General features: G+C 39.7%; 1 protein-coding gene across 5 annotated transcripts in view; it reads right to left on the bottom strand.

Annotated features, from left to right (window-relative positions):
* LOC150092026 (rhodanese domain-containing protein CG4456-like) overlaps window positions 1-27,799 on the bottom strand; it is a 147,538-nt gene that overhangs the window by 16,182 nt on the left and 103,557 nt on the right. For 4 of the 5 annotated variants that reach the window (XM_090377788.1, XM_090377794.1, XM_090377805.1 and 1 more), the window contains 2 exons: window positions 22,262-22,381; window positions 6,137-6,305 (listed from right to left, as the gene is read on the bottom strand). In XM_090377788.1, the coding sequence (XP_090233914.1) occupies window positions 6,137-6,305; window positions 22,262-22,381 (289 nt within the window). The remainder of the gene's footprint in view (window positions 1-6,136; window positions 6,306-22,261; window positions 22,382-27,799) is intronic. The other variant, XM_090377796.1, reaches the window with a different exon arrangement.

Below are 27,799 nucleotides of genomic sequence, written 5' to 3'. Positions count from 1 at the left end.
AGAAAGTGAATCTTCTGCTGAATGCTAGACAGAACTGGATGAGGATTATATCTCACAGTTATTAAAGCCTGTAACATGCTGAGAGAGTCAGAATATAAAATGAACCGTTGGTACTGACATTCACTAATGTGATCCAAGGCTAACTCTATAGCGTGCAGCTCTGCAGTAAAAATGCTGCATTCAGAGGGAATCTGCTCCGATGTAGTGTTGTCTGTAAAGACAGCAGCAGATCCCACATATGATTCCGACTTCGAGCCGTCTGTGTAAACTGGCGCAAAGTCAGAATGTTCAGCTCTGTGTGCTGAATGAAGCTGCAGGTAGACAGACAATGGAGTGTCCGACTTTCCCCAATTTCTGAGGGACAAGTCACATGCCGGAACATGAGCATGCCAGGGTGGAAGGGGTTGCTTCGGTGTTTGAGCAACCTTGTCTACCTTGATATTAAGTTCTTTGAGTAGCTCTTGGAGACGAATACCAAAAGGACGATTGGCAGCCTTACGGGTGTTGTACAAATTTTCCCATCGTGGCTCAAAAACGGATAGCCACGTAGGATGGTCTGGCAGGGATTTCAGTTTTAGAGCGTAGTTTAGAAACAACTGCTTACGCCGAAGCGATAACGGCGGTTCGTTTGCTTCGACGTATAAGCTCTGGACAGGAGATGTTCGATATGCTCCAATAGCGGTACGGAGAGCCAGATGATGGACAGGGTCCAGCCAACGAAGTACACTGTCTCTGGCCGAATTGTATACCAGGGACCCGTAATCTAGTCTGGATCGCACAAGTGCATGGTAAAGCCGAAGGAGGGTACATCGGTCTGCTCCCCAAGATGTAGAGGAGAGAGAGCGGAGAATATTTAGCCCTCTTGTGCACTTTGTGCGGAGTTTACGAATGTGATCCAGAAAGGTCAACTTTTTATCAAATACGAGTCCCAAAAATTTTGTATCCGCCGCTACTGGAATAGCATTTTGTCCGAGCCTTAATTCAGGTTCAGGATGAAGATTACGCTTACGACAAAAGTGTACGCAAACGGTCTTCTCTGGAGAGAACCTGAAACCATTTTCAAGTGCCCATGAGTTGAGGCGATCAATGGCTTTCTGCAGTTGTCTTTCAATAACCCTCATGTTGCATGACTGACAAAATATGCTAAAGTCATCAACATAGAGGGCACCGTTTACGGTTGGAGGAAGTTGTTCTGTGATGGAATTTACTTTGATGGCGAAAAGCGTGACACTTAAAACTGATCCCTGTGGTACTCCCTCCTCTTGGCTAAAGGAACGAGAGAGTGAGGATCCCACACGAACTTGGAAAGATCGATTGGCTAAAAAGTTTTTAATAAAAATGGGGAGTCGTCCCCTAAGACCAAGGCTATGCAGATCTTTTAAGATGCCAAATCTCCAAGTTGTGTCATACGCTTTCTCCATGTCAAAGAACACTGACACCAAGTGTTCGCGTTTTAGGAAAGCATCCCGGATGGATGTTTCCAGTCTAATAAGATGGTCCAAAGTGGACCGGTTCCTTCGGAAGCCGCACTGGATGTTGGAGAGAAGGTCATTTGTTTCTAGATACCATATTAAACGAGAATTAACCATTCTCTCCAGGATTTTGCACAGACAGCTAGTCAGAGCAATAGTACGATAATTGGTGGTGACTTTTGGATCCTTTCCTGGCTTAGGAAAGGCAAGAACGATTGCCTTGCGCCAGGAGTCCGGAAACTGCCCTTCAATAAAGATTCTGTTATATAGAAGGAGCAGATAATCCATAGATTTTGGTGAAAGATGTTTAATCATTTCATAATGGATGCCATCTGGTCCAACAGCACTTGCTTTGGAAAGAGTGATGGCTCTTTTCAGTTCCTCTATAGTCAATGCCCCGTTGTAGGGATAGAGGCCCTTGGACTTGAAATTAAGTGCCTCTTTTTCAATTTTATGTTTTAGGACCAGGAACTCTGGGGAATACAAAGATGTTGCGGAGATGTTAGAGAATGTTTCCCCAAGAGCATTGGCTATTGCAGTTGGATCTGCAATAGCGCATCCATTATAATCTAGGATTGAAGAAGGGTGGGATGTATATTTTCCCTTCATTTTCCGGATTTTATCCCAGACTACCTTAGAATTGGTAGCCTGGTTAATAGAGGATGTAAAACGGATCCATGATTCTTTTTGATTCTGACGGCGAATGTAGCGTGCTTTGGCTCTTGCACGCTTGAAGGCTGTTAGATTAACAGTGGTAGGATATCGACGGAATATCCCCCACGCTTTGTTTTGAGCCTTTTTTGCTGCTGTGCATTGTGAATTCCACCAAGGTTTGGGAAATGGTGGAAACCGGGCAGATGTTTTTGGGATAGCATTCGCAGCTGCTTGGACAGTGATTTCGGTGATGTACGTTACTGCGTCATTGATAGGCTCCTGACTGACTGTACTGAGGTCAAAATTTGCCTGATGTTGGAAGGCATTCCAGTCAGCCTGATCAAACTTCCACCGTGGTAACCTAAAAGGAAGACATGGTCTCCCACTGTGTAACAAGGTTATCACAGGGAAGTGATCACTTCCGTATGGATTCTCCTCCACTTCCCAAGTGAGTGAAGGGAGTAGAGAAGGGGAGCAGATAGAGAGATCAATGGCAGAAAAAGTACGGGTAGGCATGTGGAAGAAGGTGTTTGTTCCAGTATTTAGAAAGGAAAGGTCATTGTCATTGAGCATACGCTCTATGACCCGTCCCCTTCCATTGATGTTAGCACTACCCCACAGGGTGTTATGTCCATTAAAATCCCTGTGAAGTAAGAAAGGGGGAGGCAACTGCGTTACAAGATCATCAAGGTCTTCCTGGGAGATGTCAGTCCCAGGTGGCAAATAAATAGAGCACAGAGTTAATAAGAATCCCACTGAAAGGCGAATTGCAACAGCCTCTATGCTGGTTGTAACTAGCAAAGGCTGAACTGGGGTCTGGTTGCCCACAAGGATAGCCACTCCTCCATGAGCAGGACCATCCGCAATTCTATCCTTACGAAACATTGTGATGTTATGCATGGTGGGATCATCATTTGCCTTTAGATAAGTCTCCTGCAAGCAAAAGCAAACTGGCTCGTGCTTTTGCAGGAGGGCCTTGATGTCATCAGTATTACGCCGGAATCCACGACAATTCCATTGTAGGAATTTAGCCATTATTTTGACTTGGTGGGTCCATCAGGCGGCTTCCGAGGTGCTGAGGGCTTTATTTTGTCAGTCTTCGATTTATCTTTTTTGGGGAAGAAAGGACGCTGTCCGGTGTCCATTTCTTCCTCCACAAAGAGTTCCAAGACTGACTCTTCGGGTGCCTCCTTGTGCTCGACATCCATTGTTTCTGTTTTATCTGATAGCTCTTTACCACTTGGTTTTGGTAGTGGTGGAGCACTCGGAGGTACGGATATAGGAGTGGCAGCTGACTGCGTTTTTTTGGTGGGCTTTTGTGAACTCAATAAATAGCGTGCAATCGGAGTGAATGACTCTTTTGGTGGTACAGTCATCTCTGTTTGTGTACCGATAGTGCACTTCGCAGAAACCTTCTGGGCATATGAAGGTTTCCCGCTATTTATTGGTTGCATGCGTCTTCTGGCCTCTGGGTAGGAGATATTCAGCTCTGTTTTTAGTTTTTGGATCTCTTTTTCATCCTTCCACCGCTGGCATGCTCTGGAGTAGGCAGGGTGCTCTCCTTGGCAATTTATACAGATCGGTTTGGAAGCTGAACATTCCTTGCTCTCGTGATCTTTCGAACCACATCGAGCACAGGCAGGGTTACCACGACAAGCCGTTTGTGAATGGCCGTATTTTTGGCATTTAAAACACCTCAGTGGGTTTGGGATGTAAAGCCTCACTGGGCAGTTTAAATAGCCTGCCTTGATGGAACTTGGAGGCCGTGGGGTGTTAAATGTTATGATGAGAACTCGGGTAGGGACGAGATTCCCATCCTTCCGCATCGATATTCTCTTGACAGCCGTCACTCCTTGGTCTTTTAGTTCAGAGCAGATCTCTTCCTCAGAGACATGAAGAAGATCCCACTCTGAAATGACTCCTCGTGAAGAGTTCAAAGTTCTGTGGGGTGTTACAATGATCGGTATTCCCCCTATGGATGTCGCATTCAGGATTCTTTCTGCTTGCTTTGTACTTGAAGCTTCAATTAAGAGATCGCCAGAACGCAGCCATTTTACCGATTTTGGTGATCCTGCCAGCCCTTCTAATCCTTTCTGGATAAAGAAGGGTGACATCTTCCCAATTGACTGCTCTCCGGTAGAATGGAGAATGAGGAAACGCGGTGTAATAGATGGTGTTTTATCCTCAGTTCTGGCTCTTTTTGCAGAATTGCTCTCACTCTCATCTGATCGATTAGGTAGGGGCCTTGTTGGGGCCCCAGAAGAAGGATTTAAATTACTCATGAGAGTAAAGAAAAAATGTCTGATGCCTAAGTACCTCACCCACCACGGAGCCCTACGAGGGGGCGCCCACTCGTGAACTAGCAGGTACTGCGTACACGAATGGGACGCCGAGTTCGCTTAGAACACCATACCCACGTTACCAATAAGTCTTTATCCCGTCCCAGGACCATAGGGAGGGAGACTTATTGGAACGCAGTTGACCCTAGCAGTATAATACCACCCGCCGATTGATCCCAGTCGAGCCGGTCCGGGACCACCCGTCTCGTCGAAGCAGGGGCCAAAGTGGTGTATTAAGGCTGGGCCCCTCAACCACCAGGATCCCCCTTTCCGCTTCCACGGGTCGCGGCGCACGGCTGCACACGCCGGATTCCAATGTTGTAACCCTGGAACCAAGGTATGGGCGTTGGATCCCAGTGATGCTAATCTGGGAAACCAGCAGCATCACTGGGAGGTCCCCTCACCACGTACAGGTGCCCATGTCGAGGGGTGTTAACTACTAAAATTATGCAAGTGCACTAACTAATATTTAGTTAAAAACATTTTAGAAGGATAATCTTGATTTATCCTTTTTAAATATTGCTTTAAATATTAATATTTATTATATTTGTTCATTTAGTCATTATTATTCATTCATTCATTCATTCCAAAACAGAGGTTTATCTAGAAAGAAAATAATCACCTTGTCAATGCGGGCAAAATTCCTGCATACCATTGACAGAATCTTGAGTTTTCCTAGCAGCCTGTCTGCATTGCTCAGAAAACTTCATCTCAACTGTACAATTACCTCTAAGCCACTTTTGTTCTCCACCACTTTGAATGTAGACAGGTGAAATGGGAAGTGTTGACTTTTTTTTTTTTTTTTTCCCTTTTTGATGATGCAAGTATAAGCTTCCTTTCTTGCATCATTTGCTACTACAACTACTAATATTATTAATAATAATAATAACAATCAATGTAATATAAAAGTAACTATGATATCATACTCTCAAAAAGAAAACCTAAAACATTATTTTTTCATTATATTTGTTAAAAATAAAATGACAACAACAAACATTCCAACAATAGTCAAAGAAACCTTGACTTATGTATTTTGCATGAAATGTTATGCCTGTATTAATATTATCAAATTGATAAAAATATAGCATCTGGTGTACAGTAGCCAAACTACAATTACAGAGAAACAAGATCATTTTTCAGTCAAATCATGTAATGATATGATGGTGTAGTGAATATTTGCATTCAAAACAAAATATCAAATCACTCATTCACATACCACATGCACGCAATTAATTTTCAATTTATTTCTAACTGTAAGAGATGCTATTCATGTTTTAGACCTAAATGGATGTTAGACGAGGCAAATCAGACAAGTGGTTAAATAGATGTAATGGACATCCATTAATTCATCAACTCTAGCTTTAATAAAACAAACTGACTTTTAACAGGTTAAGGTATTGGGGAATATTTAAGGGAATTACAAGTAGAAATGGCTAATTTAACATAATCGGTTATTTTAACATAATTTGACATAATTTTTTTTTTCTTCATTACTGTTGTATTTAATCAAATACACTTAATATTGTATTTAACCATCAATACAGCATTTGTAGTAGTAATAAACAACAGGAAAATAAAAGTCGGATGACCTATAGGTCATCTGAATGTATCCCATAAAATTATTTTAAACTAATATAGTACACACTTTTGATGTGTAATCCTAATACTTACTTTTCAAAGCCAAGGGCTGAAAGCTTTCCAAAAGCAGTTTCAGCTCTGCGACCAGATCTACAGCTAACAACAATATTTTGAGTGTCATCACTTTTAGCAGGTTTTGATTTTCCATACTTTGTTTTGAACATTTCGTCAGGAAGTTGGAAATCTGCTTCAATAGTACCCACTATAATAAAATTTTATTTTAATTATTCAATACTTCTAGAACCTCTGAATATAATCATGTATGAATTGCTGCATTAGTGCAATGCCTTGAAAACAGTGTTAGATTTATGTGACAGTTTAAGTCTTTTTAATTAATTCAATTCACTCTGATATAGTCATGCAGCATGGGAAATTTATACCAGTGAGCTATCATTCACACATTTAATCATGTACAATGTTACTATTTATAGTGTGAGTTTAAAGTTCTTATGTGAACTCTGCTGTCAAGTCAGTTTCTCAGTGAAAAACTTGCAATCTCCATTTTAGACAAGAAAAATCACCTTAATTGAATAAAAGCCCAAGGAAAAGTTCTTTCCTTGGGCTTTTCCCTAAAGAATATTGAAAGACATATTCTTCTCCCAGGTGGTGGAAACCTGGGAGATGTTACCAACAGCAAATTCAAAATGGGAAGCATTCAAAGAACTTATCTTGGAAGCTACTAGGCGTTACATACCAACTAAGAAATATTGTTCAAGGTTTAGGCCAAAATGGATGTCATATGAACTAACGAGGCATATGGCAGAGAAGAAAAATGCATGGGATACATACAAATTAACACATGACACAGAAGCCTATGATAGAAACAAGTTGATATGCAACCAAGTTACAAAGGAGGTTAGGCAGGCGAAGGCAGATTACGAAAAATCCTTGGCAAGGGATGCAAAGAAAAACAGCAAAGAGTTCTTTACTTATGTAAACTCTAGAAGGAAGGGGATGAATCAGATTAGTCCACTTGATATTGATGGGTCAAGTGTTGATGATCCTGCTCAGGTAGCTAACAAACTAAATGAATATTTTGCATCGACATTCACACATGAGGAGTTATTCAGCGAGGGGAATGCCAGAGGTGTATTCAACTCTAGCAGTAAGCTACAGAATCTTGAAATAACTGGGAGTAAAGTGGAGGAGAAACTGTTGGAGATAAACACAAGAAAGGCACCCGGGGTGGATGGGATCTATCCAGTTATATTAAAGGAGGCAGCAAAGGAAGTAAGCAAACCCTTAGCCATAATTATGAGGGCTTCCTTGGACTCAGGGGAGGTACCCATAGACTGGAAATGTGCAAATGTGACCCCAATTCACAAAGGAGGATCAAAGGCTGACACAAGTAATTATAGACCTGTGAGCTTAACTTCTGCTCCAGGAAAATTAATGGAGGCACTGGTTAACGAAGCACTGCAGGATCATTTAGACAAGACTTCAGTTATAGCTCAGACACAGCATGGTTTTGTTAAGGGGAAGTCTTGCCTGACCAACTTGATTGGATACTATGATGCAGTCACAAAAGAACTGGATGCAGGGAATAACTTTGATATTATATACTTGGATCTTAGAAAGGCTTTTGATACTGTTGCACATGGAAGACTGCAGTGTGACATTGGAGGCAAATTGCTGCTATGGATAAAGGGGTGGTTGAGGGGGAGAAGACAGAGAGTGGTAATCAATGGACACTGCTCATCGTGGACTGATGTTATTAGTGGAGTCCTTCAGGGCTCAGTGTTGGGTCCATTATTGTTTTCTGTATTTATAAATAGTACAGAGAAGGGCAACAAGATTAGTGAATGGAACAAAGGGGTGCTCTTACGAAGAAAGGCTTAAGTTTTGCAAATTACAGTGTCTGGAGACTAGGCACCAGCGAGGTGATCTGATAGAGGTGTATAAAGCCTTGAATGGTTTAAGCATGCTCAATGCTGATTGGGCTTCTTCCTCTAGCTCAGAAAAATCACCTGAGAGGGCATAAATTCAAATTGAGGAAAGACAGATGTAGGATAGACGTGCGGAAATTTGCCTTTAGCCAGCGGGTGGTTGGTTGGTGGAACAGACTTCCATCCCTTGTGGTGGAGGTTGATAGCCTAAATAAGTTTAAGGCTCAGCTGGACAGGTATTTTGAACGAACAGAGGGGTGAAGTGGAAGTGGGTTTTTTTTTTTTTTTTTTTGGCTGATGCTGCATAAGCTTGCTTTCTTGCATCAAATGCCTCTACTAATGCTAATGCTAATAAGGCATTGGTCAGGCCACACCTTGAGTACTGTATACAGGTCTGGAGGCCTCATTTCAAGAAGGATGTAGAGCTGCTGGAACGAGTACAGAGAAGGGCAACAAGATTAGTGAATGGAACAAAGGGTTGCTCTTACGAAGAAAGGCTTACGTTTTGCAAATTACAGAGCCTGGAGACTAGGCATCGGCGAGGTGATCTGATAGAGGTGTATAAGGCTTTGAATGGCTTGAGCATGCTCAATGCCGATGGGATTCTTCCTCTTGCTCAGAATAATAAACTGAGAGGGCATAAATTCAAATTGAGGAAGGACAGATGTCGGATAGATGTGCGGAAATTTGCCTTTAGCCAGCGGGCAGTTGGTTTGTGGAATAGACTCCCATCGCTTGTTGTTGAAGTTGATAGCCTAAACAAATTTAAGGCTCAGCTGGACAGGTATTGCGAACGAACGGAGGGGTGAAATGGGAGTAGTGGTTGTTTTTTTTTTTTTTTGGCTGATGCTGAATAAGCTTGCTTTCTTGCATCATATGCCTCTACTAATGCTAATGCTCTTCGTGGACTAATGTTATTAGTGGAGTCCTGTAGGATTCAGTGTTAGACCCATTATTGTTTTCTGTATTTATCAATGACATTGATGACTGTATATCAGGCTTAATGTCCAAGTTTGTAATATGAAGATTGGCAGGATTGTTAATGACATTAATGACAGTATGCATTAGCATTAGTAGAGGCATATAATGCCAGAAAGCAAGCTTATGCAGCATCAGCCAAAAAAAAAAAAAAAATTGCTACTGCAACTGGATATAGAAAAGTTGGGCAGATGGGCTGAGAGGTGGCGACTGAAGTTTAACATTGACAAATACAAAGTACTGCCTATGAGTAGCAGCAACTATGCAGTACTACATTCTGGGTAGTGGAGAATGAAAGAGACCTGGGGGTAATTGTGCAGTCAGATATGAAGTTTTCTGAGCAGTGCACACAGGTGGCCAGAGAACTTCATGAGATTTTGTCAATGATATACAGGAATTTTGCTAGCAGGGATAAGGAGGTGATTATCCCTTTGTATAAGGTAATGGTCAGGCTACACCTTGAGTACTACATACAGGTCTGGAGGCGTCATTTTAGGAATTATGTAGAGCTGATGGATCAAGTACAGAGAAGGGCAACAAGATTGGTGAGGAACAAAGGGGTGCTCTTACCAAGAAATGCTTAATTTCTGAAAATTTCGGCATCTGTAGCCTAGACACCTGCAAGATGATCTGATTGAAGTGTTTGGGGCCTTGAATGGTTTGAGCAAGCTCAATGCTGATAAGATTCTTCCTCTTGCTCAGATGGCACCTCAGTAGCCAGGTGGGCAGGAGCAGCAGTGCATAGCACATGCTTCTTGATTAGACCGGGGTTCGAGCTCGTGACCACCAAATATGGAGGTTGCGGAATGGTCAGGGAATGACCACCACATATCCCCGGAGCAATATGGATTTAGCTGCTAATGCTCCTGAAAAAAAAAAAAAAAAAAAACCTTGCTCAGATTATGCACTTGAGGGGGCATAAATTCAAATTGAGGAAAGACAATAGCAGAATATATGTGTGAAAATTTGCCTCTAGCCAGCAGGTCGGTGATTGATGGAACAAACTTCCATTTGTCATCGTGGAAGTTGATAGCTTAAATAAATTCAAGAAAGAACTGGACAAAGCTTTGGAGCAAATGAATATATGAAATGGGCAGGGTTTTTTGATGTAAAAACATCTTTAATAGCAACTACTAAATTTCAGACTGAAGTAAAACCAATTTGTCATGAAAATGTGATGCAAAAATGACTACAATTGCATCATTTCTGTAAAGGTTACTAATCTTTGCATTTCTTTTAAGTATTTTGATTTGTATATATTGATTACAAAATAAGAGTTTTTGTATTGTTAATATTTTATTGATCATTCACAAATTTCCATAATTTCAGCTAGAAGACAAGATACAATGGATTTATGATAACTAAAGTAACAAAAGTATACTTGAGTTTGCAACGTATCTAAATGTGTCTGGAAAACAGCACTGATTGAAGTACCCGATCTTGTTGTTGAAATACAGGGATTAGTGTTTAGAGTGAGATTGAACGTTTTTGCAGGAAAGTAATTAATGGTTTAGTTTCTTTCAATCTCAAGTTAACTTTGAAATCGCCGCTCGTGATCATGGGTATGCCTATATGAGTACAGTAACAAAACAAAATGTTAGGAGAAATACAGACAACCGCTGTAAGTATTACTTGGCTGTTGGGTAACACTTAAGTTATGATCCTCTACAGCTATTACACACAGGGATCCCGTCGACGTCAACATCAGGAAATGCAGTACGTATCAGTGGTGTCTCTTTAGTAGCTGGTTTCTTTTCATTGTTTTTGAACCATAGACAATCGTAAATGTAGCATAGAGAAGCAGAAATCATTTTTCATAAATATCCTTTCAAACTCTCGCACATTCTTACGTAAATAGTAGTTGGTGTAAGGAAAAGGAGCCTTGATCGTTTAAACTCATTTGCTCTGCAACTGGAATGTTCCATTGTACATAAGTCCTCGTGATTTGAATAGTGTTAAAACTGCCAACAAATATGCTCATATGGATAATAATTATTATAGAAATGCACTTCGAGAACAGGCTAGTCTTTCTCACTTGTATTTCAAAAAGTGTATGTGTGTACAGTGCTTTATTCAACCGGGAAATGCCAAACTGAAATAAAAGTTATAAAAATTATTTACATTTCACTCTGTATTATTTTCGCTGATAACTTCTTTGATTTGATAAGAGTTACATTTTATTAATGCTACTGCATATAGTAAATATAACCCAGTTTTTACTTTACAGTATTTAAAGAAGAAGGAGCCCTATGATATACGATTAATGTTTGTACTGATGATTTATTATAAACTCCACTGACCTGGTGGTCGTGCTGGAGTATAAACAAGAACATAATTAATATTCACTTCGGACACATCATTGTTAGATGGAGAAGCACTGCTGGTTGAAGGCACTGCTAAATCCAATGCTTGATTTTCTGTTTGTCTTTTACGCAATCTTGATAGTTTTTGTCATTCTCGCGCACTCATTGCTACCTCTGTCTTTATTTTCTTAGGTTGGCTTGCTCAATACCCTCGATAATGCTCTGCATTTGACTTCAGCATTGCTGAACACTCAACTATAGCAGTGTGGCATTCAGTCCCTTTCACTAATCAGAAAATCATTGACATGAAAACATCTACAGCAGCACCTAACAGTAGAATGTAATGAAAATGCGGATTGCAGCAATATAAATATGTGTATTGTTGGAATCATACTATTCAACAAATGGCTACAATCGAATGGATAATTAGGCTATTGGCTTGGATTTCGTTAACTTCCTCCAAATGTTGATTTATTAGAGTAAGTAGTGGGCGTGAGCATAAAACATTATATCGTTCATACTAAATATTTCGAACTGAAGTATGACGCTAATGCCAGTAAATCTAATCGGATTTACTTCGGTCTGAAATAACAATGTAATGTTTTATTCTCACTCCCGCTACTTATCCTACAGAATCAACATTAGTGACTGCATTAGCATCACTTGGGAAGTTACTTAATTTGCATCATTTCCATTTCACATTTTCGCCAATGGGCAAAACATTGATTGTCGTAACTAAATTTAGTAGTTTCCACCAAAGATGTTTTCATATAACACATCTTTCGTGTTATATGAAACCAACTAACTACCTGCTGGCTAAAGGCAAACTTCCCCATATCTATCCTACAACCCTCTTTCCTCAATTTGAATTTATGCCCTCTCAGACGAATATTCTGAGCAAAAGGGAGAATCCCAACACGTGCATTTTTTTTTTTTTGCTAAATGCTACATAAGCTTGCTTTCTTGCATCAAATGCTTATGCTAAGCTAATCTCACAAAAAGGATACATCTGCTCCTATGATTATCTTCAATGACACTCTGATTTCTAGGCAAGATCATATATCTCTACTGAGGATTACCCTAACTTCTAATCTCTCTTGGCATAAGAACATTAACATTAGTAGAGGCATATGATGCAAGAAAGCAAGCTTATGCAGCATCAGCCAAAAAAAAAATGCTCCCATTTCATCCCTCCTTTTATTCCAAATACCAGCTCAGACTTAAATTTATTTAGGCTCAGACTTAAATTTATTTAGGCTATCAACTTCCACAACAAAGGATGGAAGTCTGTTCCACCAACCAACTACCCGCTGGCTAAAGGCAAACTTCCCCACATCTATCCTACAACCCTCTTTCCTCAATTTGAATTTATGCCCTCTCAGGCGAATATTCTGAGCGAAAGGAAGAATCCCATCAGCACTGAGCATGCTCAAACCATTCAAGGCTTTATACACCTCAATCAGATCACCTCGCAGGTGCCTAGTCTCCAGACGCTGTAATTTGCAAAACTTAAGCCTTTCTTCATAAGAGAAATCCTTTGTTCCATTCATTAATCTTGTTGCCCTTCTCTGTACTCATTCCAACAGCTCTACATCCTTCTTAAAATGAGGCCTACAGACCTGTATACAGTACTCAAGGTGTGGCCTACCATTGCCTTATACAAGACTATAATCATCTCCTTATCAATGCTAGAAAAATTCCTGTATATCATTGACAAGACACCATGAGCAACTCTTGTAGACCATCTGCACTGCTCAGAAAACTTCATATCTGCCTGCACAATTACCCCCCAGGTCCTTTTCATTCTCTACCATTGTCAGTGTAGTACCACAGAGTTGATACTTTACTCTAGGGTTACATATGGGAACTTATGTAGTACTTTACATTTGTCAATGTTAAACTTCATTTGCCACCTCTCAGCCCATCTGCTCAACTTTTCTAGATCCTGTTGCAGCAGCAGCGTACTGTCATCAGTGTCATTAACAACCCTACCGACCTTCATATTGTCTGCAAACTTGGGCATTGAGCCTGATATATACCATCATCAATATCATTAATAAATACAGAAAACAACAATGGATCCAACACTGAACCTGTGGGACTCCACTAATAATATTAGTCCACAATGAGCAGTGTCCATCGATTACCACTCTGTCTTCTCCCACTCAACCATCCCTTTATACATAGCAGCAATTTGCCTCCAATGCCACACTGCTCCAATTTGTTCAGCAGTCTTCCATGTGCAACAGTATCAAAAGCCTTTCTAAGATCCAAATATATGATATTAAAGTTATTCCCTGCATCCAGTTCCTTTGTGACCACATCATAGTATCCAATCAAATTGGTCAGGCAAGCCCTTCCCTTAACAAAACCATGCTGCGTCAGAGCTATAACTGAAGTCTTGTCTAGATGATCCTGCAGTGCCCCATTAATTTCCCTGGAACAGAAGTTAAACTAACAGGTCTATAATTACTTGTGTGGCCCTTTGATCCTCCTTTGTGAATTGGGGTAACATTTGCACATCTCCAGGCCATGGGTACCTCCCCTGAGTCCAAAGCAGCTCTCATAATATTGGCTAAGGGTTTGCTTACTTCCTTTGCTGCCTCCTTTAATATAACTGGATAGATCCCATCCACCCCGGGTGCCTTTTTTATGTTTTTCTTCAACAATTTCTCCTCCACTTTACTCTCAGTTATTACAAAATCATCTAGCTCAGTGCCAGAGTTTAATTTGCCGCTGGCATTCCCCTCGCTGAATAACTCCTCATGTGTGAATGTAGATGCAAAATACTCATTTAGTTTGTTAGCCACCTGAGCTGGATCATCAACAGTTGAACCATCAATATCCAGTGGACCAATCTGATTCATCTCTTTCCTTCTAGAGCTTATATACATAGTTAAAGAACTCTTTGCTGTTTTTCTTGCATCCTTTGCCTAATCTCCTTTGTGACTTGGTTAAAGAACAGCTTATATCTATCATAGGCTTCCATGTCACCCGTTAATTTATATGTATCCCATGCATTTTTCTTCTTTGCCATATGGCTCATTAGTTCACGTGACATCCATTTAGGCCTAAACCTTGAACAATATTTCTTAGTTGGTGTATAAAGCCTAGTAGCTTCCAAGATAAATTCTTTGAATGCTTCCCATTTTGAATTTGCACTTGGTAATATCATCAGTTGGTACTACCGTATAGAATTTAAATACTGTCTCAGACCACCTTTACTAAAACAAAAACCGTTCCCTTTACTCCTGATGGTAGTTACCTCTTTGAGTAAATACCACTTCAGCACACTGTGATCACTGCCACCTGATTCCTTTATCTGCAGATTCGTCATGCATGAAGAATCACTACTGATAATCAGACCCTCTAGTTGCCTCCCAAACATGCTGATGTAGAAAACAATCATCCAATAAATCCACAAAAGCCTAGCTAGTGTGCGAGTGACCAACCCACAAATTGCAGTCAATATCTGGGAAATGGGAAATTAAAATACCCCAGTATAAGACTCTCTGGTTTACTGGCCCACTCTATTTCCCTGTACAGTTTCTTATTATACTCATCAGAGTCATTAGATCTATAGCACACTCCTACTCTCAATTTTGATCTCCCAATGTTTACGTCACACCAAACTGACTCAACACTGCACTGTCCAACGATGTCGACTGGCTTCACTTCCTTGGATTTTATGTGTTTCTTAACTAATAGCATAACCCTTCCTATCCTGTCTATCCTTTCTGTACACATTGTACTCTCCAAATTCCAGATATAAGGAATATGCATTCCTTATATCTGTGTGGCACCACGTCTCTGATATCCCAACAATATCTGCCTTTGATTTTTGAGCAATACCTCAAATTCGTCAAATTTATTTACCAAACTCCTGGCCAATGCCAGGAGTTTGGTAAAAAATGCAAGTATACATATGTAAGTATACATTCTATATAATATTGGTGTAAATACACCATAGAAAACTCTTAAATGAAAAAAACTGTTTGTAGTTTGAAGGGGCCCCATTTTATCTTTATCTCATATTGTGCTCCTCCTTCACAACAAGTTGCCATGTATTGCACTACCTTGAATAAGTAACAATAGTCTTCTTATTCTGGGTACCACCCAGATGGCCCCTTTTCAGAGCTTGTTGGCCCTTCATCGGTGGGTGGGCAGGCACCCTGGTGTTGCAGACATGACAATCCAGTTGTGAAGACAATCACATACTATGAGAGATGCCAGAAGGTGTACATGATAATGTTAAAATGAAGATTGATGCAATAAAGCATCATATTTTTAAGAGTGTAAATATTCTATATAATATTGGTGTAAATACACCATAGAAAACTCTTAAACAAAAAACTATGTTTCTAGTTTTATTGGACATCGTTTTATCTGTATCTCATATTGTGCTGCTCCTTCACAACGATGGCATCTCTCATATTATGTGATTATCTTCACAACTGGATTGTCATGTCTGCAATACCAGGGTGGCTGCCACTCACCGATGAAGGGCCAACAAGCTCTGAAATGGTGCCATCTGGGTGGTGGTGCCCACCAAGAATAAATAACAATAGTCTTCTCTTTAAGTGAAGCGTTACTTATTTGAGGTAGTGCAATACATGGCAACTCGTTTAAAGGAGGGGCACAATATGAGATACAGATAAAATGATGCCCCTTCAAACTACAAACATAGTTTTTTCATTTAAGAGTTTTCTCTGGTGTATTTACACCAATATTATATAGAATATTTACACTCTTAAACATGTGATGCTTTATTGCATCAATCTTCATTTTAGCAAGTATACATGCACCTGTTCCTAATCATAGCTGCCCTAACACAACCCATGTGTTTACTTGTACTGCAGTAACCCCCAGCAGTCTCTGAAATACTCTGCATCTTGTTTTCCAGGCTGCTGCTCATTCCAAGAGAAGCAGTGCAAGGATCACTTTTACCTCTGCCAGTGGCTGCTCTTAATCTATTAGTCCTTGTATCCCCCCCAAGCTAGCAGTTTTCTGATTCACCTAACACTGCCTCGATAGCATCAGCAAATATTCTTGCATCCTTTCTATTTAAGTGTATCCCATCCCTGTAGAAGCAGTCTCTCCTGTTAACAAGTAATTACCTTACAAATTACATTACAAATACTGCTTCCTCTGCATTTGAAAAAACTGTGGGTTTTCTCTTTCACTCTTGGCATTACTTTTCTTCCAAACAGCTGTTCAATCTGTATAAATCACAAATTTGCCCTACTGTGGAATATTGTTCCCAAATCTAGGGTAGTGACACCAAAACCTCTCCCAGGATTATAGATTCTATTCAAAAGAGGGAAGTAGGGTTAATTAATGACCCTTCTCCAATAAAATCCCTCCACTCTCCATCTCATAGATTTTTTTTTCTGCTGCATGCCTTTTCTATAGATACTTCCATGGGCACTGTTCTGAATTGGCTTCTATAATTCCCACTCTCTCTTTCAAAACAGTCCTAATACATGCTGCAATCAGTCAACATCCTTTTACTGTCAAACTTCAAACTCACAGAACCAACTTTTCTTCTTACTTATTTATTTATTCAACTTCTGTTTTCTGGAACAAACTCCCTTCATACATATTTCCTGAAAATTGCAATCTACAGAAATTCAAGTCTAATGTCAACAAGTATCTTCTTTCATATTCTCAACCTTCATCCTATGCACAGTACTAAATATTATGTACCGTAGTGTCTAATACCTCTCATGTTGAGGGTTTTCATTAAAAAAAAAAAAAAAAAAAAACATCCCTTTTTCTACAACAGTAACTTGCTTCTAATGCTAGTGCTCCAATTTGTACAGCAGTCTTTTATGTAGGACAGTGTCAAAATATTTTCTGAAATCCAATTATAGGATGTAAAAATTATTTTTTGTATTCAGTTCCTTTGTTACTGTGTCACAGTATCCAATTAATTGGTCATTAATGACCACCCCTTCACAAATTTGTGCCTGCAGTATGACTGCAAGCATGGATTTGTAATGCCGGACTTCCTATCTAGGTGGTCCTGCATTACTATTTTTCAACCAGTGGATCCATAATTTTCCCTGGAACAAAAGTGAAGCTCACAGATCTGTAATTACTCATGTCCCTCTTTGATCTCTCTCTCTCTCTCTCTCTCTCTGTGAATTATGGATGTAGTCACACATTTCCAGTACATATGGATCTTCCCTGAATCCAAAGATACTATCATAATTATCATTAAAGGTTTGCACCATTCTTCTGCCTTACACTCATTTTAGGCAACTGCCATAGTTCTCTTTTCAGAAATTAAAACCCCTACCCTTACCTTTAACAACAGAAACCTCATTTGTCACCTTCATTCACCTTATAAATCCATAATTACTGCTCACTGAGAGTGAGCAGTAATTACTATCACAGAAATTATTTTTATTAGGATCAGTGAATTAAAAATGGTGTTTCCATAAATATTTTTCCCACATAACTGCTCTGATCAATATGAAGCAGAATGAAATCTCCCATTATGTAGCACTCACACTTGTCCATTCTGAATGCATTTTAAGACTTTTTTCCCTTTGATTTCTACTATAACACATGACACATATTCAATGACAGCATACATTAATTCCAAATCTGCGAATGCTCTCATTACTCACAGCCACTTCATAAATAACATTCTTGCCCCCCCCAACACAATCCTTCATTTCTTTCCTGCCTGTTTTTTCCTAAATATATTGTATATAGCACAACAAAATATGACTTGTACAATGTATTCCTGTAACTTATTATACCAGCATTAGTCCTCCTAATAACTTTTGATATTGCTTATACTGTTTTTGATACTGTTACAGGAAGGAGATGAATCTGATTGGTCCACTTGACATCGATGGTTCGACTGTTGATGATCCTGATCAGACAGCAAACAAACTGAATGAGTATTTTGCATCTACATTCACACATGAGGAATTATTAAGGTTTAAAAATGGCAGAAGGTTATCAAATTGTAGCAGGATACTTAATGATTTTGTAACAACTGAAAGCAAAGTGGAGGAGAAATTGTTGAAGTTAAACATAAGAAAAGCACCTGGGGTGGATGGGATCTATCCAGTTATATTAAAGGAGGCGGCTAAGCAACTAAGCAAACCCTTAGCCATAATTATGAGAGCATCCTTGGACTTAGGGGAGGTTCCCATGGACTGGAGATGTGCAAATGTATCCCCAATTCACAAAGGGGGATTGAAGGGTGACATGAGTAATTACAGACCAGTTAGTTTAACTTCTGTTCTGGGTAAAATAATGGAGTCACTGGTTAAAGATGCACTGCAGAATCATCTAGACAAGACTGCAGCAATAATTCAGACACAGCATGGGTTTGTTAAGGGAAAGTCTTGTCTGACAAATTTGATAGGATATTATGATGTGGTTACAAAGGAACTGGATGCAAAAAATAATTTTAATATCATATATTTGGATTTCAGGAAAGATTTTGACACTGTTGCGCATGGAAGACTATTGTACAAATTGGAGCAGAATGGTATTAAGGGTAAGTTGCTACAATGGATAAAAGGATGGTTAAGTGGGAGAAGACAGAGGGTGGTAATCAATGGATGCTGCCCTTCGTGGACTAATGTTATTAGTGGTTTCCCACAGGGTTCGGTGTTAGGGCCACTGTTGTTTTGTATATTTATCAATGATATTGATGAAGGTATATCAGGCTTAATGTCGAAGTTTGCAGATGATACAAAGGTTGGCAGCGTTGTTAATGACAGTAATGGCAGTGTGCTACTGCAACAGGATCTAGATAATTTGGGCAGATGGGCAACTGAAGTTTAACCTTGACAAATGCAAAGTACTGCATATGGATAGAAGTAATCCCAGAGAAACATATCAACTGTGTGGTACTACACTTAAGGTGGTAGAAAATGAAAAAGACCTGGGAGTAATTGTGCAGTCAGATGTGAAGTTTTCTGAGCAATGCAGACAGGCTGCCAGGGCAGGTCATGGGGTTTTGTCAATGATAAATAGGAATTTTGCTAGCAGGGAGAAGGAGGTGATTGTCCCTCTGTATATAGCAATGGTCAGGCAACGCCTTGAGTACTGTGTACAGGTCTGGAGGCCTCATTTTAGGAAGGATGTGGATTTACTTGAGCGTGTACAGAGAAGGGCAACAAGATTGGTGAGGGGAATGAAGGGATCCTCTTACCAAAAGAGGCTTAAGTTGTGCAAATGCAGTGGCTGGAGACTAGGCACCTACGCGGTGATCTGATTGAGGTCTATAAGGCCTTGAATGGGTTGAGCACACTGAATTCTGATGGGATCCCTCCACTTGTTTAGATTATGAACCTAAGGGGGCATAAATTCAAATTAAGAAAAGACAGATGTAGAATAGATGTGCGGAAATTTGCCTTTAGCCAGCGGGTGGTTAATTGCTGGAACAAACTTCCATCTGTCGTTGTGGAAGTTGATAGGTTGAATAAATTTAAGGAGGAACTGGACAGGCATTTGGAGGGAATGGTGCGATTTTTTTTTTTTTTTTTTTTGCTGATTCTGCATAAGCTTATACATTTGCTTTCTTCCATCACATGCCACTACTACTACTACTATGCTGCTGCAACAGGATCTGGAAAGGTTGAGCAGATGGGCTGAGAGGTGGCAAATGAAGTTTAACATTGACAAATGTAAAGTACTACATATGGGGGAAACAGCAACCCCAGAGCAACGTATCAACTCTGTGGTACTACACTGACAGTGGTAGAGAATGAAAAGGACCTGGGAGTAATTGTGCAGACAGATATGAAGTTCTCTGAGCAGTGCAGACGGGCTGCAAGAGTAGCTCATGTTGTCTTATCAATGATATGCAGGAATTTTTCTAGCAGGGATAGGGAGGTGATTATTCCCTTGTATAAGGCAATGGTCAGGCCACACCTAGAGTACTGTGTACAGGTCTGGAGGCCTCATTTCAAGAATGATGTAGAGATGCTGTAACGAGTACAGAGAAGGGCAACAAGATTAGTGAGTGGAACAATGGGGTGCTCTTACGAAGAAAGGCTTAAGTTTTGCTAATTACAGTGTCTGGGGACTAGGCACCAGCGAGGTGATCTGATAGAGGTGTATAAATCCTTGAATGGTTTGAGCATGCTCAATGCTGATGGGATTCTTCCTCTATCTCAGAATAATCACCTGAGAGGGCATAAATTCAAATTGAGGAAAGACAGATGTAGGATAGACGTGAAGAAATTTGCCTTTAGCCAGTGGGTGGTTGGTTGGTGGAACAGACTTCCATCCCTTGTAGTGGAGGTTGATAGCCTAAATAAATTTAAGGCTCAGCTGGACAGGTATTTTGAACGAACAGAGGGGTGAAGTGGAAGTGGGTTTTTTTTTTTTTTTTTTTTTGGCTGATGCTGCATAAGCTTGCTTTCTTGCATCAAATGCCTCTACTAATGCTAATGCTAATGTGGTCACAAAAGAACTGGATGCAAAGAATAATTTTGATATCATATTCTTGGATCTTGCTCAGAATAATCACCTGAGATGGCATAAATTCAAATTGAGGAAAGACAGATGTTGGATAGATGTGTGGAAATTTGCCTTTAGCCAGCAGGTAGTTGGTTGGTTGTTTGATTGTTTGTTATTTGGTTTTTAGGAGCATTAGCAACTAAGGCCATATTGCTCCGGGATATGCGGTGGTCATTCCTTGACCTTTCCGCATCCTCCGTATTTGGCGGTGACGCACTGCTGTTCCTTCCCATCTGGCTGTTGGTTGGTGGAACAGACTTCCATCCCTTGTTGCGGAAGTTGATAGCCTAAATAAATTTAAGGCTCAGCTGGACAGGTATTTCGAACGAACGGAGGGGTGAAGTGGAAGGGTTTTTTTTTTTTTTGGCTGATGCTGTATAAGCTTGCTTTCTTGCATCATATGCCTCTACTAATGCTAATGCTAATATATATATAGTGAATAGCTATTGAAGTGTTGATCGATGTTATAATACGTGTGTATCCGCATGAGTGTCTTTAAAAATAAAAGTACAGTAATAAAAAATTAATATTTTATTAATAAACAATTTATGCACTAGTCCACCCATGATTCTAAAGAAAAAAGGTTAGGTTACCCCCCTCCATTTCTGGAGGAGTTTAAGCTCCCATGGGATTAGCCCCTCCATTTCTGGAGGAGTTGAAGCTCCCATGGGATTCAAGTGACCCGACCTTTTTTCACCATTATGGAAAGCATTCATAGGGCATGTGCGATTAGGGCAAGTTACCATTAGTGGGATAACTTGCCCTAAAATATCCATAATGAGATCGCAGATCCTCTACAAGGAAAAATTACAATAAATTATTAGCATTTGTCCAATTTTACGAAAATTAGCAGGTCTCGACTACTCAAGTTACCTGTCCAACTATCTAATAAAGTTTCAAGACTTTAGGACCTCCACATATTTTTTTACTCTATGTTACCATTATTGCTGAGTGCTACTAAAGTGATACAAAACCAATGTTATCGTGTGTTGTCTTCACGCACCAATCAGCACATCGTTTGCCAAGCCTACCTATCAATCAATATATCGTTCTCGACTTTGTCCCAGACCGATAACACCTACCATTGTTTACTGAGCGAGCAGTGCTAGGGTGCTGTATTGGAAAACTAATTTTCCGCGTAAGTTATCTGATGTTTCTCGTCGTTCTCGTGTTGGCTTTCTTTACCTTCTCCATAGCTGCATTAAAAAGAAAAGGATGTTTTTTGTTTTTTTTTTTAGTATTGTGTTATGTTTTTAAAGTAATTAATATATTAGTCAAAAGACCAATGAATATCAGTAAATGATAGCTGTTTGAAATTTTAATTTATTCATAACTAATTGTGCTCAAATGAATACAACTACTTCAGCATCAGTATTCATAATAGATTATGCTACAACTGGAACTCCAAAGTTAATATTTCCATATAAAAATATTTTAAAATACTCACAGCGTACGCAAAAACAAAGAACTATTCTATAAATTGCAGAGCTACTCACGGGGAATGTTGATCGAGCCTTGTAATTTGCCATCAGTTTCTAATTCCTTGGGTTCACGCACATCTATTAACAAGGCGGTTCCATTATTTATCAGTTCCACTAACTGTTCATATTTTATTTCTGAAAGAAAAAACTTATAACTGCAAAAACAAGCCCTATTACAGTTGTATAACAGTTGTAACTATTCATATGAATGAAAGCAAAAATGGTAAATATTTAGAATGTGCCTTAAGCAAGAGAGCAATTCATTGGTGAAATAACTTTTGCTTAGTGTCTAGTGTTGTCAAAATGGGTAGTCTGGATACTATTAGTCATACAGGTTTAACCTATACCTCGAAGTTGTTCTAAGACCGTGGTCACAGAAGTGCAGTTCAATGGGTATTCCCCTTGGTCAAAATGAGTACCTTTACAATCCACTGTTTGCAGACGACCAAGTTGTGGTAGCACAGGACAATAATGATGCAAATTACATACAAAGGACAGAAAGTTATTAGAAGAATATAAAACATAGGGACTAACAGTAAATTATCATTATTAGCCATATAGTGCAAGGAAGCCTGAGGCTTATGCTGCACCAGCCAAAAAAAAATTTCTGAGTTACCCAGAGAAACACACAGGGCAGAGAGAGAGAGAGAGAGAGAGAACAAGAGTCAGAAATAGAAGGGAATCACCAAGAAAGAGAAGAATGATGGTATCCAGCTCAGAACCCTGGGTGTGCCAAGCCCATACTCACCAGATGTGAGCGAAGTGAGGATGTTCTGGATTTAGAGGGAATACAGGTGAAAACTGTACAGCAATTTAAATACTTGGGTGCAATTATTCAGGCTGACGGATTATTTGAACAGGAAATTGAGAGAAGACTGGGTGAAAGTAGAAAGATCATAGGAATGCTCAATTCCGTACTATGGAATAAAAATATTATTAACAAAACTAAACATCAAATATATAATGCAATATTACAAAGTGTTTTATTATATGGATGTGAGACTTGGACCTTAAATGAAAGACAAAAAAAATAAGCTATTGGCTGCTGAGATTGGCAAGAAAGTCTAGGACTAAAAAAGTTAGTAATGATGTGATAAGGAATATAATGAACTTCCAAAAAACCATCATTGATAAAATAGAGGAGAAAAGACGGGAGTGGTTTGGCCATGTGAAAAGAATGGAGGATGATAGATTGCCCAGAGGAGCCATGGAATGGATGCCATGGAAAAGAAAAAAGAGAGGAAGACAAGAAGGGACATGGATGGAGGATGTGAGAGCAGCTATGAATAGAAGAGGACTGGTGGATGGAGTAAGATAGAAGAAAATGAAAAAAAAGAATAAAGGAATGACTTTTCGATGTTAGATTGAGGAAATTTATTCCGTTGTAATAACAGAATAAATCTGAAGAAGAAAGAAGATTAGCCATATAGTGCAAGGAAGTCATAGGCTTTTCTGTACAGACAAAAAAAAAATATATATATATATATTTTTTTTAGGCTGTACCTGTCTACTTGATAAGAAAATAAAGGAGGGATGAAATGGGAGGGTTTTTTTTTTTTTTTTTTTTTTTTTTTTGGCTGATGCTGCATAAGCTTGCTTTCTTGCATCGTATGCCTCTACTAATGCTAACCAATTGACCCTTGAATTTCTCCAAACTGTCAGCCTCAATTACCTGTGATGGCAACTTGTTCCAGCAATCAACAACTCGCTGGCTAAAACAAAACTTTCTACAATCTAGTCTAAACTTCTGTAATTTGAATTTATGGCTGCCCAGTTCTAAAATTATTTATAACAGTAAAAATTTTGCCTTCATTCATTTTACTAACCTTTCTCAGAGCCTTATAAATCTAAGGTGCCTGATTAACAAGTTCTGTAGAACACAATCAGTCTTTCCTCATATGGTTGCCCTTTTGCCAATCTCATCACAAGATCTGCCCTTCATTGGACCTTTTTAAGAAGCTAGATGTCATTTTTCAGATGACAGACCACAGTATTCCAAATGCAGTCTTACAACTGCCTTGTATGGTGGAATTATGACCTCTTCATCCATACAGGATATTGTTTAATAAATCATTGATAAGACACCATGGGCTTTCCCAGGTGTCTGTTTTCACTATCAGAAAACTTAATTTCTGCCTGTATTGTAACTTCCAGATCCATTTTTTCCCTCTACTGTTTTTAATTTGACCCCACTAAGTGTATAAGTTATCAGCAGTGTCATAGGTTAACAACTCTTTTAGTAGAATATGTCCAAAACTAAGGCAGATTATGCAAAGCAAAGTAATGAATGAAGGGATGAACTATACTGGTCCACAATAAGACCTTATACACTTCAATCAAATCACCTCGCAGGTGCCTAATCTCCAGACACTGTAATTTGTAAAAAAATACTTAAGACTTTCTTCGTAAGAGCTACCCTTTGTTCAATTCACTAATCTTGTTGCCTTTCTCTGTACTCATTCCAGTTCTACATCCTTCCTAAATTGAGGCCTCCAGACCCGTATACAGTACCCAAGGTATGGCCTGACCATTGCCTAATACAAGGGGATAATCACCTCCATTTCCCTGCTAGAAAAATTCCTCCATATCATTAACAAGAAACTGCTGCAAATCATCTGTACTGCTCAGAAATCTTCATATCTGACTGCACAATTACCCCAAGGTTTTTTTCATTCTCTACCACCATCATTGTAGTATCACTGATTTTGGGGTCATCTTCTCTATGGACCCCATATCTCTGTCTCCCCCCCCCCCAACTTACAACTACTAGCATTCAAATCACTGTTAAATTCTTGAGCCGTACACCCAAAAACTTAATGACCTCAAATCGCATAACTAGTACTCCTTTTGGCTGACCCCTACTATACTTAAGACTTTCTTTTGGCTGACCCCTACTATAGCAGGGTTTTTTTATTTTTTTATTATTATTTTTTTTTAAGGTCCTAGCCACTGAAATCTCAGGAAATTAGGTGGCAGGACCTGCCAGAGTAAATAACTATATAGTCGTGTACCTGGTCTGTTGGGTCTCATTAGGGCCCAGCTGCCAAATGACCAGAGGAACAACGGTACACAACACTACACATATAAAAGATCCATACACTTTTAAACCTCTGACATTGACAGTGTTCTGTTTCACACCTACAATGTATACTACGCGGCGATGGGGGGGAACATCTGATGCCGTTTGACACTAAACACACTCTACATCAGTGTAGTACCACACATTTGATAAAAACACAGTTGTTAAACTTGAGTTGCCAGCTCTAGGCTCAACTTTTCTAGATACTGTTGCAGTAGCATACTGTCATTAGTGTTATTAACAACCCTGCCAATCTTCGTATTGTCTGCAAACTTAGACATTAAGCCTGATATACCATCATCAATATCATTAATGGATACAGAAAACAACAATGGACTCAACTACACAAATTAGCATTAGTATAGGCATACAATGCAAGCATATGCAGTATCAGCCAAAAAAAAAAAAAAAAAACCTTCCATTTCACCCCTCCATTCATTTCAAATGCGGTCCAGCTCAGCGTCAAATTTATTCAGGCTATCAACTTCCACAACAAAAGATGGACATCTGTTCCACCAATCAACTACCCACTAGCTAAAGACAAATTTCCACATATCTATTCTACAACAGTCTTTCCTCAAATTGAATCTATGCCCATTCAGTTTCTTAGTCTGATCAAGAGGAAGAATCCAATCAGCATTCAGCTTGCTCAACCCATTCAAGGCCTTATACACCTCAATCACATCACCTCACATTTGCATACTCTCCAGATAATGCAATTTGCAGAACTTAAGCCCTTCTTGGTAAGGGCACCCCTTTGTTCCCCTCACCAATCTTGTTGCCTTTCTTTATACTGGTTCTAGCAACTTTACATCCTTCCTAAAATTATGCCGCCCAGACCTGTACACAGTACTCAAGGTGGCCTGACCATTGCCTTGTACAATGGGATAATCACCTCCCTGTCCCAGCTAGCAAATTTCCTATCTATCATTGACGAGACTCCATGACCTGCCGGGCAGCCTGTCTGCACTGCTCAGCAAACTTCATATCTGACTGCACAATTACCCTCAGGTTTTTTTCACTTTACACTTCCCTGAGTGTAGTACCACACAGATGGTATGTTTCCTTTGGGTTATTGCTACCCATATGCAATACTTTGCATTTGCCACTTCTCAGCTCATTTTCCCAACTTGTCTAGATCCAGTGGAGTACCATACTGTCTTTACTGTCATCTCCCACTCAACCGTCCATTTATACATTGCAGCAACTTACCCTTAAAGCCACACTGCACCGATTTGTACAGCAGTCTTCCATGTGCAACAGTATCAAAAACTTTCCTGAAATCAAAGTATATGATATCAAACTTATTTTTTGCATCCAGTTCCTTTGTGACCACATCATAGTATCCAATCAAATTTGTCAGACAAGACCTCCCTTTAACAAACCCATGCTATGTCTTAAATATTAAGACATATGGAGAGGCCTTCATCCTGCAGTGGATTGAAAAGGGCTGATGATGATGTCCTGATGATCCTGCAATACATCTTTAACTAGTGACTCCATTAATTTCCCCGGAACACGTTAAACTAACAGGTCTATAGTTACATGTTTCACCTTTTGAACCCCCTTTGTGACTTGGAAGCCTGCTGCACACTGCTCCAATTTGTGCAGCAGTCTTCCATGTGCAACAGTACCAAAAGCCTTCCTAAGATCCAAGAATATGATATCAAAATTATTCTTTGCATCCAGTTCTTTTGTGACCACATTAGCATTAGCATTAGTAGAGGCATTTGATGCAAGAAAGCAAGCTTATGCAGCATCAGCCAAAAAAAAAAACCCACTTCCACTTCACCCCTCTGTTCGTTCAAAATACCTGTCCAGCTGAGCCTTAAATTTATTTAGGCTATCAACCTCCACTACAAGGGATGGAAGTCTGTTCCACCAACCAACCACCCACTGGCTAAAGGCAAATTTCTTCACGTCTATCCTACATCTGTCTTTCCTCAATTTGAATTTATGCCCTCTCAGGTGATTATTCTGAGATAGAGGAAGAATCCCATCAGCATTGAGCATGCTCAAACCATTCAAGGATTTATACACCTCTATCAGATCACCTCGCTGGTGCCTAGTCCCCAGACACTGTAATTAGCAAAACTTAAGCCTTTCTTCGTAAGAGCACCCCATTGTTCCACTCACTAATCTTGTTGCCCTTCTCTGTACTCGTTACAGCATCTCTACATCATTCTTGAAATGAGGCCTCCAGACCTGTACACAGTACTCTAGGTGTGGCCTGACCATTGCCTTATACAAGGGAATAATCACCTCCTTATCCCTGCTAGAAAAATTCCTATATATCATTGACAATACACCATGAGCTACTCTTGCAGCCTGTCTGCACTGCTCAGAAAACTTCATATCTGCCTGCACAACCACCCCCAGGTCCCTTTCATTCTCTACCACTGTCAGTGTAATACCACAGAGTTGATACGTTGCTCTGGGGTTGCTGTTTCCCATATGTACTAATTTACATTTGT

The sequence above is a fragment of the Mastigoproctus giganteus genome, chromosome 1 (assembly GCF_048544385.1).
Source record: "Mastigoproctus giganteus isolate SK-2022 chromosome 1, ASM4854438v1, whole genome shotgun sequence".
NCBI lineage: Eukaryota > Metazoa > Arthropoda > Arachnida > Uropygi > Thelyphonidae > Mastigoproctus > Mastigoproctus giganteus.
This window is presented reverse-complemented; position numbering and strand designations above follow the sequence as displayed.